Below are 16,657 nucleotides of genomic sequence, written 5' to 3'. Positions count from 1 at the left end.
GAAATGCGCGGAAATGGGATTTTGACGAGGTCCTACAAAATAATTATTGTAGCTGTGAGTCTCACAATTTCTCTTGGCATACTATAAGTAACGTGTGTTTACAAAATGTTATCTTGCAATTTTGTTGCCCATATTTTATGAAAAAGAAAAAATCGCAAATACGACACATCGCTCAATAATGCTCTAGTTTCAGATATTTTTGCTTCGCGTCTATAATACTAAGAATTTCCGAAATTTTCCAGTGTTGCCACACACTAGTTTAACAATTGTGTTAAATATGATTGCCGAGAATGATGTCAAACGCAAACCAAAAATGCTTAAGTCAAGGCATGTCTCAAAAATGCAATACTTTGAAATGCAATTAAAAAAAAAGGCCATCTTCGATTTTCTTTAAACTCGTCAGAATTAAAGCCCAGTGCGTGCTCTAACTTAATCTGTAAAAACATGTTGCATTATTTTTGTGAGATTGGAGTTACAAAGCTGCCAAAGTGTCCAAATTGATGTTCACGTGCAATCACTTAAATGAGCGAGCATGCAGCTATAGTTGCCATTGTCATGATTTTTAGGTCTTAAACATCAAATTGACAGAAAAAAGATGAAGAGTCGCTTTAAAGTGCAAATTTATACATATGCGTGCTTGTAGTCATCATAGTATTGTTCCTGGCGAAAGCAATTCTCGGAAAAAGTTCATCTAGATGCACACTTGAGTCGGGCTCTCGCATGCAACAGTTTATTCAGCCCTAATGCATACAGGACGCAAGAGAGGCAATGAAGGAAGACTGGGTCCATGCAGAAAGTGTCGTGGAGACTGCACCCACGATCACCACCATCTAGTGCCTGGGTAGGACGTTCGAAAATGAAGTTTCCCCTTCACCGCCACCTTCAGAAGAAAAATATCTGTTGAGTAAATGACTAACTTTAGCTCCTCAGTAGCATTTCATCAGGACCAAAATTTTTGACAGACACAGACGCATCTTTACATTTTGCGACGATCTGTTTGAATAGGCTGAAGCAGTTTCCAAGACGGAGAGAGTTCCTTCTGGCATAAAGCCCATGATCAAGGCGTTATCCAAATCTTTTATACTCCAAAAGTTCCACTTATAGCTAATATTTTTTCTTGTGCTTGTTCAGATAGGGCTAAACGCTTGCTTTGAGCTGTGCAATTGAGCCGTAAATCTCAGCCATACTCAGATAGGCTGCTCAGTAGAGGACTGCCGCGAAGTCGACAACATGACTGACGGACGTGATAGCTGATAAGCTGTAGTGATTTCAAACTTTCTGAAGTGTACTGAGCTTTATGCAAAGTAATATAAGCGCAGTTCAATGTTGTCTAACCGCTGCAATGACAAGTGCTATGGCAAAATTCAAAATGGCTTTAGGACACTGCATTTGACAATACTGCCATCAATGAATATAAGCGCAGCAGCTAGCTGGGCTAGGCACTTTGGCTGTCTCAAGTGAAGTAGGCACCTGAATGCCAGCGTCACTTGAGGAACGCACTGACTGTAGTTTGTGCAGACTTTTCATGACAACAGCCCATGAAAGGTTGAAGCCAAACAATGTGTTGCTGTTGTCAGTAAATTCCGCCACTTCATCACCCATGCGCACTATAATTGCATGAGCTTTGAAGACAACAAGCTCGTCATGCATTGCTGAACGGCACACGAGTTGCATGCCGGGATTTCGTTGCAATGGCGGATCAACGCATATTGATTGCCTCAGAAAAGATTCTTCTCAAAAACATTCTTTGGCACGGTCCATTCAAGGGTTTAAAATTACAGCGCCCGAACTAGAATGAAATCCCTTCCAAATAGTCTGAACCTAAAACTTTGAAAAACAATTTAAGTTATAATTAAGAAAAAAAGAAGATTAATAGGAAAGTCTCCCTCGTGGCACGTGACAAGTGAGGACAATATTTTTCTTTCCTGGTGAGATAAATGTAGGATCCCGTTTTTATAGGTTGGGATCAATACCAATATCATGTTGAATAAGCATGCCAAATTTCACAGTCATACTGCTTTTTGTTTTTGAGAAAAGGTACATTTAATTTTGTGCACCAGTCTGAAATTTGGTACTCAATAAGAAGCAAGTACAAAAACTACAAGGTCAAAATTGCACAGACTAAATGCCACAAGCTCTCTTATTGAGCACACAAAATTTCACAACAAAATATGGTACAGTTCCTGAGATATAAAGCTGAAACACGGACAACCTGTTTACCCTACCATACCGCCTTAATCTTGTGGAATAACTGTGCAACTGACTGAGATCTGAAGCACAGCAGACATAAAAAAGCCACAAGTTTAATGGTGAAAACACCGCTGCCATGCTCTAATCTCCCTGTCATGACACTGTTCTTTGTATATCTGCTCACATACTTTGATGACAAGGTTGCCATTGTTTTTTCTTTTCCTTCTGTAACGGCGCCTATAGCCGAGCGTAGCACCTTTCAAACACTGAGAGCTGTTAAACAGTTAGTAGCTTTCACCTTTTTCATGTGCGTTGTTGCTCTGCAATACTGCTCTTGGCAATGGTGACATCACTGGCTGCGAAGATGATATCTCATTCATTCTTGGATTTTAATTGCAATCTCCTTCACGGATGAGTTTCCTTCTCTCTTCTTATTTTCTTTTATTCATAATTTTTGAAACAGATAACTGTGAAATTCCAAGAGGGTTGTCTATCAATGCAGACTTTTTCACTCTTCAACATACCAGCAAAGCTATAATGACAAAACTTGCAGCGCACAAAGAAGGACACCGACGAAGAAAGTGAAGATAGGACGATGCACTTACTTCCAACAGCTCATTGTCCTGTCTTCACTTTTTTCATCAGTGTCCTTCTCAGTTAGCTGCAAGTTTCACCATGTATCGCCACCAACAAGCCCATTCTTACATCTTTTAAAAGAGGGGCCCTGCAACACTTTTCCGAGCAATCATCGAATGGCTTCATTAAAGAAGTTTATTACCTCACGAATTGACCACCGCAAACATTTTTTGAATCCGTCAAGTACGAGCAGAGTTACAGGGATTTGTTGTACACTTTAAGTGCTTTCCTCCTCTTTTTGTAACAGCCCAGCGAGCGCGCTGAAAGCTACGAGGTGGGGTGGGGGGGGTGACAAGGAGACAAGAATCTACGTCTGCTCACCATAACCTTGAGCGCTTTCTTTTCTGTTTTTTCCCTTCGAATGCGCTGCTTACTTTCAGTGTGATCGCGAGCGCACTCAGGCATGTGGCGGCATCCCACAGCGGCCGCAGCAGCTATGGAACTCGCGATGTTCAAATCAGCCAATGGCTGTGGACTTTGGGTTTATGGCATCGTTTGCAGAGATAAGAGGAAGCGACTTCTAGCTGACTTTGAGAATTAATTGCAAATTCCAGGCTGTAAGTTGCACTGTAATGTTTGGCTCACACTATAGCACTAAGCTGCACTATAACAACCGATCGGCAGCGTTTTCTGACCATGCCGAAAAAGTGTTGCAGGGCCCCTTTAAAGCTATAAACTGTTTTTACAACAAAAATATGATCCTAGAAAGCATGGCCGAATTTTCAGTAGGAGCTGCAGCAATTTTCATTTATTTATACCTTTTTATGCTTGGTTGAATTAACTTCTGCTTGAAGGGACCAAATTCTCAGCCACTGCCACATTCAAATCTGTATTTTGGAAGTCAACAACTAATTCATATTTGGCAGACAAGAATTTCAAAGCTGTCATGTATTCATGATTGTCACAATGATGGTGCCACATCTAAAGAGGCTGAAAACCATTTTTATGCTACCTGTTTTCTTTAGTACTATGGAAAGCATTCCAATCAGAGTATCTAATCATGGAATGGTAATGAGGAAAATGCTGTGAAACATTTTTTTATCAGAATCTTTCTATCCGCAATGCTGATGAAGTCGTACATGCAACACATGTAAGGCACTGCCTGTACGAAAGTAATGTGTTTATCAAGCCAGTGTACCTGCAGTTTGTGTTCTGTGGTAGGCCGCCTGCGTGCGCCACAGCTCAACACAGATTTTCAGTTCCACTAGCTGCCGCGAAGGCAGCGCCACTTCTCTGTGTTAACTCCTTTTGCCATGTAATAAGCATACAATAAAGTGGGGATTCCCAATAGTATAAAGACAGTACTTTTAAGCACGAATTTTGATGTGCCTAAACAACAGCAGGCTACATACAGCAATCCAAACAACTCCTTTGCGCAGTATCAAAACTTGTCCACCAGGCAGCGTAGCGTACCACGTTTTGGGACTTTCAAACGCAGCTTAAAAATACATATCCTATTCAAATCGCGAAAAGAATGCTGTCACTACTATTCACAGTCTTTCCATTTCCACTAGCATCCGGTCACATGTTCAGGCTGGTTGTCAGTCCCTTTTAAGTGCGTTATTTACACATTCCCAGCTGAAGAACAGTGCAGTAATCAAAGACTCCCAAGCTCAAGCATGACCATTCATTTTCATAGTACACTAAAATATTGAAAAACGTCTGTATACCGTGAGCATGTTTATAAAGCATGCATAACAGGCCACTAACCTGCAGGAATGTCCCGAATGGCAAAGATACCAACTCGTGTATCTCCATTGACAGTCCACTTCTGTGTCTCGCAGTTTGGCTCGCACGAATGGTTTATAAAACGTGACATGTTGCCCTTTGGTCCCGCGTCGATGATGCGATCCTTCTCCAAGGTCAAAAAGTAGAAGTTCTGGATGTTTTCCATGTGTAGCTCTGCCAGCCGTCGTTCACACTCCTCTTCATCGATGAGTTCTCCAACATACTCCATGACAAAATCACCTGCTGCCAGAGCCTGACTCGTAAGCAGGCCCCATCCACGGCCAGGTGTCCGCACCAATGAAGTGCGAGCATATGTTCGCTTCTGAAAACGCTGGTTTTCACAATCAGGCCCTGCAGGGCACAGGTCGCGAGAGCACTCATACAAAAGGAGTCGATTTAGGCAATTGGCACGGCAAGGGTCCTGAGGGGTGCACGTACAGATAGATTTCATACGTACGGCAACAGAAGGCACGGCTGCTGCTGGACATACAACCCGGTTGGTGCGGATCATGCGGAAAGGTGCTGGCTTTTCACACAGCTCACGAGCCCTTCGTTGCTCCTCCCAAGCCTGTGTGGCCTCTTCAAGAGCTGCCTCAAAAAGGCGTGCCACACTCTTGCTGCTTGCACTCAGGCTGCCACTGTCACCTTCTTCAAAAAGGAACACCCGGCGCCGATTGGTCCAATAGTAATCATGTGAACCATAGAAACGCACGGCAAAGTCTCCAATAGGCTCATGCTTGAGGGCCTGAATATTCAATGGTACATCAGCTGGTGCACACACCTGGGCTGGCCACCAGCGGTAACAGCCCAGTTTGACCCAAAGGATGTCGCCGTACTTTGGATGCTTCCAGTCAAGGCAGTCAGGGCACAAAAAGGCACCTTCTGGTGCTGCTTGCAGGCCAAGGCAGGTCTCATGAAAGGCAGCTGGACAGCCCTCACAACACAGCAATTCCCCACCCTTGGAGCACAGCATGCACCAATTAACGTTGATAGCAGAGCCTGCGTTCTGCGGTCCATGTCGTGGACACACCACGGAGCTAGGGCCTAGGGTACTCGAGCCAGCTGGCAAGCACCCGGAGTGGAAGGCTGATGGACACTGCACACAACGTAACAGCCGGCCTGCAAAGAATGTATGCCAAGAGATGTTAGCATTGGGGATGTCAGAAATAAGGGGGGGGGGGAGGGGAAAGGAAAGATGGAGACAAAGTAGCACACTTTGACACCAAGCACCCCATTACAGAATTCTCACCATAAAATTATTTGTCTTCCTGCAACTTTCTATGCACAGGAGTGGCCTAGCATTGTAGCTGTGCAACCTTTTGCAGCGAACTGTTATTGCTTCGTTATGTTGCTTCATGGTAGCAGTACTACACAGTTCAAGAAAAACTTACACAAGCTGTCTTTAGTCTGCACTGGTCAATGCAGTAATGAATATCAGCAGGCGATTTTTGTGGGGCAACAATGTGGTTGCTCAATGGTCAGTGCGTTTTTATTTGAAGTCACACTTGGGGTCGTAGACAAACCCCCATACTCTGGAGAAAAATGATTCCATTGGGTAGCTCACAGTAAACGCCTTTGTATAAATTACCATGAGCAAAATGATCTTACTACCCGAAAAGCTGCCCTTTGCAGTGAAATATGTAGGCGCATGGCTAGTTGTTTTGACGAAGAGATTTGAAGTGGACTGCAAGTGGCAGTGCAGTGCTCATAGATTGAAACGCAACATAAATACTTCAAAGTATAACAACAGGTATGCGCAACTGCTCAAGATAACCACATTGCGTTGCTACAAATCTTGCCACTAAAGGCAATGTCGGCTCTGATGCAAGTGTACAAGCCAATATGACGCCAATGGTACACGAGCAGAAGACAGTGTAAACAAAAGTACATGCATTACTTAGCCCTGCATTGATGCATTTCAATCCGTAACCACTGTACTTGCAAACGCAGGGTAGAGTGTAAACAAAAGTACTACATGCATTACTTAGCCCTGCATTGATACATTTCAATCCGTGACCACTGTACTTGCAAACGCAGGGTAGAGGCAAACCTACTCATCTCATTTGATGTTCCAACTTTGCTTTTTTTTCTGCATAAACCATTTAGCTATGTTTGGACTATGGTTTTTTACTCAAAGAAGGAAAGGATGATAGCTGTAATGCTAGAATGGCTGAAATGCCACTACACTCCTCTGATAATAATAATAATATCTGGGGTTTAACGTCCCAAAACCACGATATGATTATGAGAGACGCCGTAGTGGAGGGCTCCGGAAATTTCGACCACCTGGGGTTCTTTAACGTGCACCTAAATCTAAGTACACGGGCCTCAGACATTTTCGCCTCCATCGAAAATGCAGCCGCCGCGGCCGGGATTCGATCCCGCGACCTTTGGGTTAGCAGTACACTCCTCTGAGGATTGATTGTAAGAAACAAAGCTGAGCAACCATGTGCAAAAACTAAGTTATCTTGCAAACATGGATATAACACATCTACAAGTCAATGCTATTTAGAGAACAGTTTGATCACCTAGATCTATTTGCAGACATTCCAAAAGTACAACAAGCAATCACAATATTTCTTATTTGCAGTGGTTGCCTGTAAACTTTTGTGAATTAGTTTTTTTTATTCACTGTAGTTTGCAGGGAAAATAGCAAAGTATGGCAGATGCCAAAACATTGCTTTAGGAGAATGGCATCCCCCCCCCCCTTCAACACACGCACAGGTTGCTACATGGCATACTTACATGTATGCAGGCTGCTCTGTAAATTGATTTTTGTGGGACACCAATGTGGTTGCTCATGGGCCAGTGTGTTTCTGTTTAAGTCACACTTAGGGTTGAAGACTAACCCCTATACAATGGAGAAAAATGATTCCATTGGGTAGCTCACAATATTGTTACAAGCCGTGACAAACAAGCAGGAATGCTCCATCGAGTCGATGAAGACGACGATCGCAAGAGCGCTCACGTTGTTGTTGTTGGTGTTCCGCCATCTTGGCTGAAGGACTCCCCGTGTATATCTTGTAAATACATTTCATTCTTTCTTTCTTAATTGCGGGTATTCTCACTCCCGTGACATTTTGGTGGTGGTGCGGGGTACCAACACGGTATAACGGAGCTCCGAAGCGGCCGACACTTGGTTGAACCCACGATGGCAGAAGAGGGTTCGGCCCCTGCAGCGGCAACCGCCACGACGACAGTTGTCCTTCCACAGCTGAAAGACCCAGGCACGTTTTGCGGGACTGACAATGTCGACATCGAAGAATGGTTGCCGATGTACGAACGCAACAGCAAGAATTATCGCTGGGACGACACTCTTATGTTGGCGAACATCCTATTCTACCTGAAAGGGACAGCCAAAGTGTGGTTCGAGAACCACGTAGCAGAAATTGGCAGCTGGGATGCGTGCAAAGAAAAGATGCGTGCCCTGTTTGGCAAATCGACCGGAAGAAAGATAGCGGCCAAAAAGGAGCTGGCGTCTCGTGCGCAGACATCGAATGAATTGTACCTCTCTTATATACAAGACGTGCTCGCTCTTTGCCGCAAAGCGGACGACAGCATGGAGGAGTCTGAAAAAGTGGCTCATATCTTGAAAGGTATAGCAGATGACGCATTCAACCTCCTGATCTGCAAGGACTGTGACACAGTAGATGCCATCATCCGTGAGTGCCAGCGTTTCGAGACCGCCAAAAGCCGACGTATTGCCCATCAATTTACTCGACTTCCAAATACAGCAGCAACATGGTCGTGCGAAGACGCTCCCCTACCACAGGCACCACTGACTGCGGAGCACGTGACGAAGATAGCGCGACGTGAACTCGAAGCTATCTCTCCTGCCTCCACGTGCTCTCGTTCCTGTGATTCCGGCTCGCAAATGGTACCACTAGTACACGCCATCGTTCGTCAAGAGCTTTCGAATGTTGGCCTGGACTCCGTGTGCACGGCCGCTTCCTCCTGATCGCATGACCGTCGTCCACCACTTTCGTACGCCCAAGGCCAGAGGTCGGTGCTTCCTCGCAATCCCGCCGAGTGGAGGACTGCTGACGACCGGCCCATTTGCTTCAACTGCCGTCGTATTGGCCACGTGGCCCGCTATTGCAACAGCCGGTGGTATTGGCGTCAGGCGTCCTATGGGTCCAACCGTCGCCCAGAGACAAATGATGGTCAATTCCAACCCCACCGTGAGTCACCTCAGTCCACCAGTGATGACGTTTCTTCCATGCCGTATCGTCGGTCACCATCACCGTATGGTCACCAGTCCCGCTCCCCGCAATCTCGTCGCCCGTCGTCTCGCTCACCCCAATTCCGCCGTCCTGCATCGCCGACTTCCCACCTGTCTCGGGAAAACTAGACGATGCAGCTCCCGGAGGTGACGCTGCATCGACGATTCGCCCGCTAAATCCTCTGACCACACTGCAGACTCGACGCAACCTTATAGACGTTAAAGTTGACGACGCACATGTTGTTGCTCTTGTGGACACAGGCGCCCACATATCAGTGATGAATTCAGAGCTTCGTCGCCGCCTAAAGAAGGTTTTAACGCCGCCCACGGTGCCGCTCATCAAGGTCGCCGACGGTGGAACATTTCTCGTGCTTGGGATGTGCTCGGCACGTATTATTGTTGCTGATCGCTCCACAGCTGTACTATTTGCCGTGCTCGAAAAGTGCTGCCATGACCTCATCCTTGGCATGGACTTTCTGTCCGCCCACTCTGCCCTTATTGACTGTGGAACTGGCCTACTTCAGCTCGACCTGCCAAGTTATTACGACGCTCCAGCAACACCTCAACCACGTTTGTGTTCTATCGAGTACATCCGCCTAGCGCCTCAAGCCGTTACGTATGTGACCCTGGGCTCTTGTCCTCCTATTCCCGACGGCGATTATGTGTTGACTCCGACCATTGACGTTTGGCTGGCCAGAAATATTGCCGTTCCTCACATGGTTTTCACGGTCACGAATAATCGAGCATCTCTACCGATACTGAACTTCAGCTGGTGTGCGCAAGTTATCCCAGATGGCATGACTCTAGCCAACGTCTCTTCTCTTGCTGACCATTCTGTTTCTGCGTTCATTGCAGACGCTTCTTTTCCCGCCGCTTCATTCTGTTCCTCACTGAGCCCAGCTGATGGCGACATTGACAAGATGATCGCGCCTGACCTCGTTCCAGCACAGAGAGCCGATATCCGGCGTATCTTGGAATCCTTCCGGGGCATCTTCGACTTTGACGACCGCCCTTTAGGTCAGACGTCGGTCGTCACTCACAAAATCAATACGGGAGACGCCAGCCCAATCCGACGACGTCCTTATCGCGTGTCCCATGCTGAGCGACAGGTAATACAGCGTGAAGTTGATAAAATGCGCACGAAAGACGTCATTGAACCATCCTGTAGTCCATGGGCATCACCAGTCGTGCTCGTAAAAAAGAAGGATGGCAGCTGGCGCTTCTGCGTAGACTACCGTCACTTAAACAAGGTCACGTGTAAGGACGTCTACCCGTTGCCAAGGATTGACGATGCTCTCGACTGCCTACATGGGTCTGCCTACTTCTCCTCTATTGACTTGAGGTCGGGATACTGGCAGATTTCTGTCGATGACCAAGACCGTGAAAAAACAGCATTTGTGACACCAGACGGACTTTTCCAGTTTAAAGTAATGCCCTTTGGTTTATGCAATGCCCCGGCTACGTTTGAAAGGATGATGGACTCCCTGCTACGTGGGTACAAATGGTCCATGTGCCTTTGTTACCTCGATGATGTCATCGTATTCTCACCGACGTTCGAAAGCCACCTTAGCCGCCTGTCGGCAGTTCTTGAAGTTTTCAGGAGCGCAGGTCTCCAGCTGAACTCTTCCAAATGCCGTTTTGGCCGCCGAGAAATCACGGTGCTCGGCCACCTCGTCAGTGCTCAAGGCGTCCAACCTGATCCTGACAAAATTCGGGTCGTCAAAGACTTCCCCATACCACGTTCCACGAAAGATGTACGCAGCTTTGTCGGCCTATGTTCTTATTTTCGACGTTTTGTCAAGAACTTCGCCCACATTGGTCGGCCTTTGACACAACTCCTGAGGAAGGATATGCCGTTTTCTTGGGGTCCCCAACAAGCTGATGCGTTTCGCAAACTTACTACATTGCTTACCTCCCCGCCCATCTTAGCCCATTTTGACCCGTCAGCACCCACTGAAGTTCGCACCGACGGCAGCGGACATGGCATTGGCGCAGTTCTCGCTCAGTGGCAGCAAGGGAAAAATCGCATCATCGCCTACGCCAGTCGCCTCCTTTCCTCATCCGAGTGCAAGTTTTCGATCACTGAGCGCGAGTGCCTCGCACTTGTTTGGGCAGTCGGCAAATTCCGACCATACTTGTTTGGCCGCCCCTTTTCCGTCATCACAGATCACCACGCTTTGTGCTGGTTGTCGTCCCTGAAAGATCCTACTGGACGACTTGGGCGTTGGGCTTTGAAGCTTCAAGAATATAGCTTTGACGTAACCTACAAGTCTGGCCGACTGCACCAGGTTGCTGACTGCCTATCTCGTAATCCTGTAGATCCCCCTGACCTGTCGGCGCATGATTCAGACGCCTGCGTTTTGGCCATCTCTGACCTCACCGACATACGCAGTGAACAGCTCAGTGATGCCAATCTGCGGTCCATCATCCAAGGTCTACGTTCTCACGACTCCGACCCGTCCATCGACTTGTTCGTGCTCCGTGATGGCATTCTCTACCGGCGTAACATGAGCTCCGAAGGCCCAGAGCTTCTACTAGTTCTTCCCGCAATGCTCCGCTCTACTGTTCTTGAACAGCTTCACGACGTCCCAACCGCCGGACACCTCGGAACAGCCCGCACGTATGATCGCGTACGGCGTCGATTCTTCTGGCCAGGCCTTTACCGTTCTGTGCGCCGATACGTTGCATCTTGCGAGTCCTGCCAACGCCATAAGCGTCCTTCGCTGTCGCTGCCCGGCCCACTTCAACCTATAGACATTCCTGCCGACCCGTTCTACCGCGTCGGCCTCGATCTCGTCGGACCATTTCCAACGTCGCTGAGTGGGAATAAGTGGATTGCCGTCGCTACTGACTATGCGACACGATATGCTATTACGCGAGCACTACCGACAAGCTGTGCAACTGATGTTGCGGACTTTCTGCTGCACGACGTCATTCTCCACCATGGAGCTCCACGTCAACTGCTGACCGACCGTGGTCGCTCATTTCTCTCAAAGGTCGTTGACGACATTCTTCGCTCGTGTTCTACGCGTCATAAGCTCACCACTGCATACCACCCGCAAACTAATGGACTCACTGAGCGCCTCAATCGCACGCTGACCACAATGCTATCTATGTATGTTTCTGCGGACCACCGAGATTGGGATAACACTCTGCCTTACGTGACGTTCGCCTACAACTCGTCACGCCACGATACTGCTGGCTTTTCCCCCTTCTATCTCTTGTATGGCCGCCATCCCAATTTACCGTTTGAAACTCTCCTACCATCAGATACCTACACTCCTACAGAGTACGCCCGCGATGCAACTGTTCGAGCTCAAACAGCTCGCCAGATCGCACGGGATCGTCTTTCTGCCTCGCAGCTGTCTCAAAAGTCTCGCTACGACAGCCATCACCGGGCCGTGTCCTACTCCCCAGGATCGTTGGTCCTGCTCTGGACACCTTGCCGCCACGTTGGTCTGTTATCGAAGCTCCTCTCCCGCTATTCCGGGCCGTATAAGGTCTTGCGCCAGCTTACTGACGTCACGTATGAGATCGCCCCGTTGGACAGTGCATCGTCATCGTCTGTCCCCTCTACTGACATTGTGCACGTATCCCGTCTGAAGCCGTACTTCTCCGCCCACGATCGTACTCTTCACTAAGCGCCGAGACGGCGCTCCCAGCGGCGGGGGCTATATGTTACAAGCCGTGACAAACAAGCAGGAATGCTCCATCGAGTCGATGAAGACGACGATCGCAAGAGCGCTCGCGTTGTTGTTGTTGGTGTTCCGCCATCTTGGCTGAAGGACTCGCCGTGTATATCTTGTAAATACATTTCATTCTTTCTTTCTTAATTGCGGGTATTCTCACTCCTGTGACAATATTAAACAGCTTTGCATCAATTACCATGAGCAAAACATGTGCCCTGTGGAGCTTATTGCCCACAATTAACTGTTTTTAGCCTGTGGGTTGGTGTGTCCGTATTCTGGCACCTTTAAGCACTCTCTCATGTGACCTTTACCCTTGGACACAACCACAGCAAATAGAGAGCAACTGCAGACATGGGCAGAGCACTCAAGTGTTTGATCCCAAGCACAGGTCATGAATGTGTATGGGTTTCTCCAGCCTAAAGTGAGTCGTCGGTGGGAACCCACCTTCCCTGCCTGCATCCTGAGAGAGGGTCAACAAGGACAGAGTGATCTCTTCAATGCCTCCAAGTTGGCTGCTGCTGTACTGCAGCCAGAAAGTTCAGCATGGGCAATCAGTCCCTTCAGCCTGCTTAGCATACAATGCATGAGACACTGGAGTACCATCTGTGCTAGTGCCCCAAACAGGTCTGCACAGAGCTCTACGGTGGCTTTCTCGTTCCAGTGCCTAGGCCTGCCATTCTCACTCCAGGGCTGCCTGCGGGAGGGAGTGTGCTACCGACAGCCATTTCTTCTCTCCCTACCAAAAAGCAGCATCTTTTCTGGCTGCCTGGCGATGGCGCATGCCTTAAGTGTGGCAGTGTGGTAGCGTTTATTATTACAGGGTCCGTTCGATTCACCTGCACCAATCTGAACAGGTTCACGGCAGTGCACAAGAAGTTCAGAAATTGAGCAGCTCGAATTCAATGGTGCAGGCACCGCGTGTACGCCGTTTAATGTACGCCATCCACGTAACTTTGAGAGGTGGCAAATCGCACATATGGACAGCTTATAAGGTGCAAACACACCCCACACTTCATAGAAACAGTACACGCACGTAAATAGGGTTGAAATGACACTTACACGTAAATGCTGCGTCATCAGTTGTGCTGCTAGCATGCACACTCATGTCTGTACCAAGCCAGCACAGTCACCATAGAGGGTGCAGGAAAATCGTGAACCAGCACAGCATTTTTCCTGCACCTTTTAAAGGGACACTAAAATGAAGCAATAAATTAGTTTAGATTGAAAAATTATACTCCGAGAACTCTAGTGTTGTTAATTTCACCACCATAGGTTTATTAATAGATGAGAAAATGAATGTCAAGAGTTTCAGTATTGTTTAACATTTAAAGTAAACAAGCGCATCGAGTTCAGAATGCTGTCACGACCAACAATGCCAAATGCGGTAGTGCTACGAGCCGCAGATGCACCACAAAATCAAAAAACAATCCTGTGCTCCTTTACAGGCCTTTCAGTTTCCCCAGCGTTGGTCGTGATGTCAGCACCCACATCAGGTCATGTTAGCAGCACCAAGAACCGGTTTGTCTACAGCAGATATATGCATGCTCCCTTCTTCCTCTCACGGTGAGGAGGGGCACTCTGCGAGGAGGAGAGAGGAACTGTCACACGGAGTGTAGAGAAGGAAAGAGTGAAACAAGCGAGAGCCGCATTTTGGTCATCGAACGCGTGTAACTCCGCTATTTACAGCACCATTCCGAAAAATTCTCATGGCTACGTGTTCGTTGTAGACTTGTGCACAAGTACAACACCCGACATTGGCTCAATGAAATCTCCTGAAAGTCGGTATGTCAAGTCTCAGGCTTCCTCAGACGACAATATACTTCATCCTTACTGATTAGGAAGCATGTAGGTCCTAGCAGACACCGTCAAATTTTATGACGTTACGGCGACTGGTGCGGGAACTTCAAGGTGGTGCCACCCGCATTTTCTTTTAGCCTGTTTTCTCGCTTACCAAGAGTCTTCTCACAGCACGTGTGGTGTTATTGGTATCGTGAAAGAGTAATTTGCTAAAATGAGAAAATCGTTTTTCTCTCTAGTGTCCCTTTAAAATGAACAACGTTGCTGCACCGCTGAAATGAATGGCAGGGTGCAGCAGCTTGTGAACTGGTTCAGGTGGGGCAAGTGAATCAAACGGATCCTCAGACTTCTCATTGTTTTCAAAGCCACTTTACATTAGCACACTCGTTCGGAGCTGATGAATAATATGCAACAGTCTTGAACTTCACAGAGTTAATATTCAGGCTCCTGTGTTTGTATGCATCCATAAAACCAATTCTGCATGGTAGTGTACGTGGAAGGTGCACCAAGTAATGTACTTGTTGGAGTTCAAGACACTCAAAAGGACAAGAGCCAAAGACCACAGAATAAGGCCAACTTGCAAGATCTGACTGATGCCATGATTGATGCCAGTATGAGAAGTCAAATGACTCCCACTAGCATGATAACAGCGACCCTGTCTATTTCAAGGGGCAGTAGATTGTTCGGGATATGCAGTTCAGAAATTTAGTGAAAGCACCACCCGCTCTTCATGTATAGCTCAGATACACACTGCCAGTTGTAGGCAAAGATGCTTATCATACTTATTCACAGAAGCTTCAAGAAAGGATGTTTGAAACATCCTACGAGAATAACGTTGCACTTCATGAAGCCTGTCAACTGCGGTTTTTTTAGGGGGGGGGGGGGTCACATTACTTCAGACATCTTTTGGGAAGTGCGTGGTGAGCTGGAAGTGGAGAACATTGCTCAACTTGGAACATACAGCTGCCTTTACCTGACGAACTCCGAGTTTTGTTATAGTGACCAGCATACACTTCTACACTAGGGATGTGAATCGTCAGCTTGAAATTGCGAGAAAGTCACTGTTGCAAATAACAAAGCCCTTTTGCTGAAGATCAATATGCCTTTTGCAGCCGAGTGAGTTTGGATTAAATTTTCATGACCTGTACATAGTAATAAATTTATTTTTGTACATATGGGCTCCTGAGCAAGAAACAAATTTGTCAATTCAACATGGAATCTTGTAGTTTACGCAAACACAGAAAACGACGTCACAGACTGTAATAGTCTAATTTTGTGGGCATTCCTCACCACAAATTTTATTAGGCAATCAAAGAAGTGAATGTTACAAGCAGACTCCGAAATAAGAAACGAAATCACTTATTTTTGTGTTGAACAGTTTCTATACGCACAATTCAGGGCGAATAGCACGTCATTCCTCATACCTTCGCTTAACCTTCTTTTTTTAAACCTTGGCTACGTGGTTCAGGTGTATTTATTCGCCATTCCTGAGAGCAATACTTCTGTCTTACTGCACAAAAGATACAAATTCAAGTGTTGCAAAACAAATGCACTGAAAATGCATTCAGTACGGAGCCAGGTGAGCACAGTTTTCAGACTTACAGCAATGGAAGCACCACAGCATGAGAGGAGACGAAAAGGGGACACTTTCTTGCATGTGGCTCAAGTGGCTCTTGCAAACTGAAGCTAATCTAGTAACATTGCAAGTGACAGCTACAGGAGGTGCAGCCATTGTCTGCGATGGCTGCACATTTGGCAAGTTAAGGACAAAAGGCAGTGCTAATAATTAGGGTAACAGCCAATCCATCTTTTGCGTTGCGTTATGGCGTGGGTGCCGCGAGAAACAAAACTTGCGGCGTCCGGTGCACGCTGCATGAAGGAAGCTGGAAGTTTTTTTTTTTTCGTTTTTTTCACTTCAGCAATTTTCGTCTTTCGGCGATGGATGCTTGGACTAGGTGCCGATGCTGATGAAGACTCCGGCACGACCAACAGCCACGAATCATCGCATAGAGTGCGATTTTTGTGCCATTTATGTCGACAAAAGCAGTAACCTGGCATTGGGCCACTGAACGAGTGTGTAGCACACCGCAACGAGATAGCCACCAATGTGAAAACGAACATGCTTTGAAAGTAGAAATGCACTATGTTACGGACTCGACAGTTGCCCGTATCAAATTTTGAGGACACACCCAGCAACATTTCCTGACATATAAATGTTGACATAGAGTGCGTGCGCCAGTTCCTGTTGAACCTGAAGAGACGTTAAAGGGGTACTGACACGGAAATTTTCAGTAGTTTTTATTGCGTCAAGTGAAAGGTCAAGCCCTCAAGGGCCTAGAAAAGGTAGTGCTAAGCGCGAGTGCACCCTGAAAAAGTAATTACAGAATGTTTTCAA

At 46.9% G+C, this 16,657-nt stretch overlaps 1 protein-coding gene across 1 annotated transcript in view; it reads right to left on the bottom strand.

The window, feature by feature from the left end:
* The window catches only part of LOC119379034 (histone-lysine N-methyltransferase NSD2), a 47,766-nt gene that overhangs the window by 4,716 nt on the left and 26,393 nt on the right, over nucleotides 1-16,657 (bottom strand). Inside the window, exon 4 of the mRNA XM_037648173.2 lies at nucleotides 4,537-5,673. Coding sequence (XP_037504101.1) covers nucleotides 4,537-5,673 — 1,137 coding nt within the window. The remainder of the gene's footprint in view (nucleotides 1-4,536; nucleotides 5,674-16,657) is intronic.

Source organism: Rhipicephalus sanguineus, chromosome 1 (assembly GCF_013339695.2).
Source record: "Rhipicephalus sanguineus isolate Rsan-2018 chromosome 1, BIME_Rsan_1.4, whole genome shotgun sequence".
In the NCBI taxonomy this organism is placed as follows: Eukaryota; Metazoa; Arthropoda; class Arachnida; order Ixodida; family Ixodidae; genus Rhipicephalus; species Rhipicephalus sanguineus.
The sequence above is the reverse complement of the archived record's forward strand: the minus strand, read 5'-3'. Positions and strand labels throughout refer to the sequence as shown.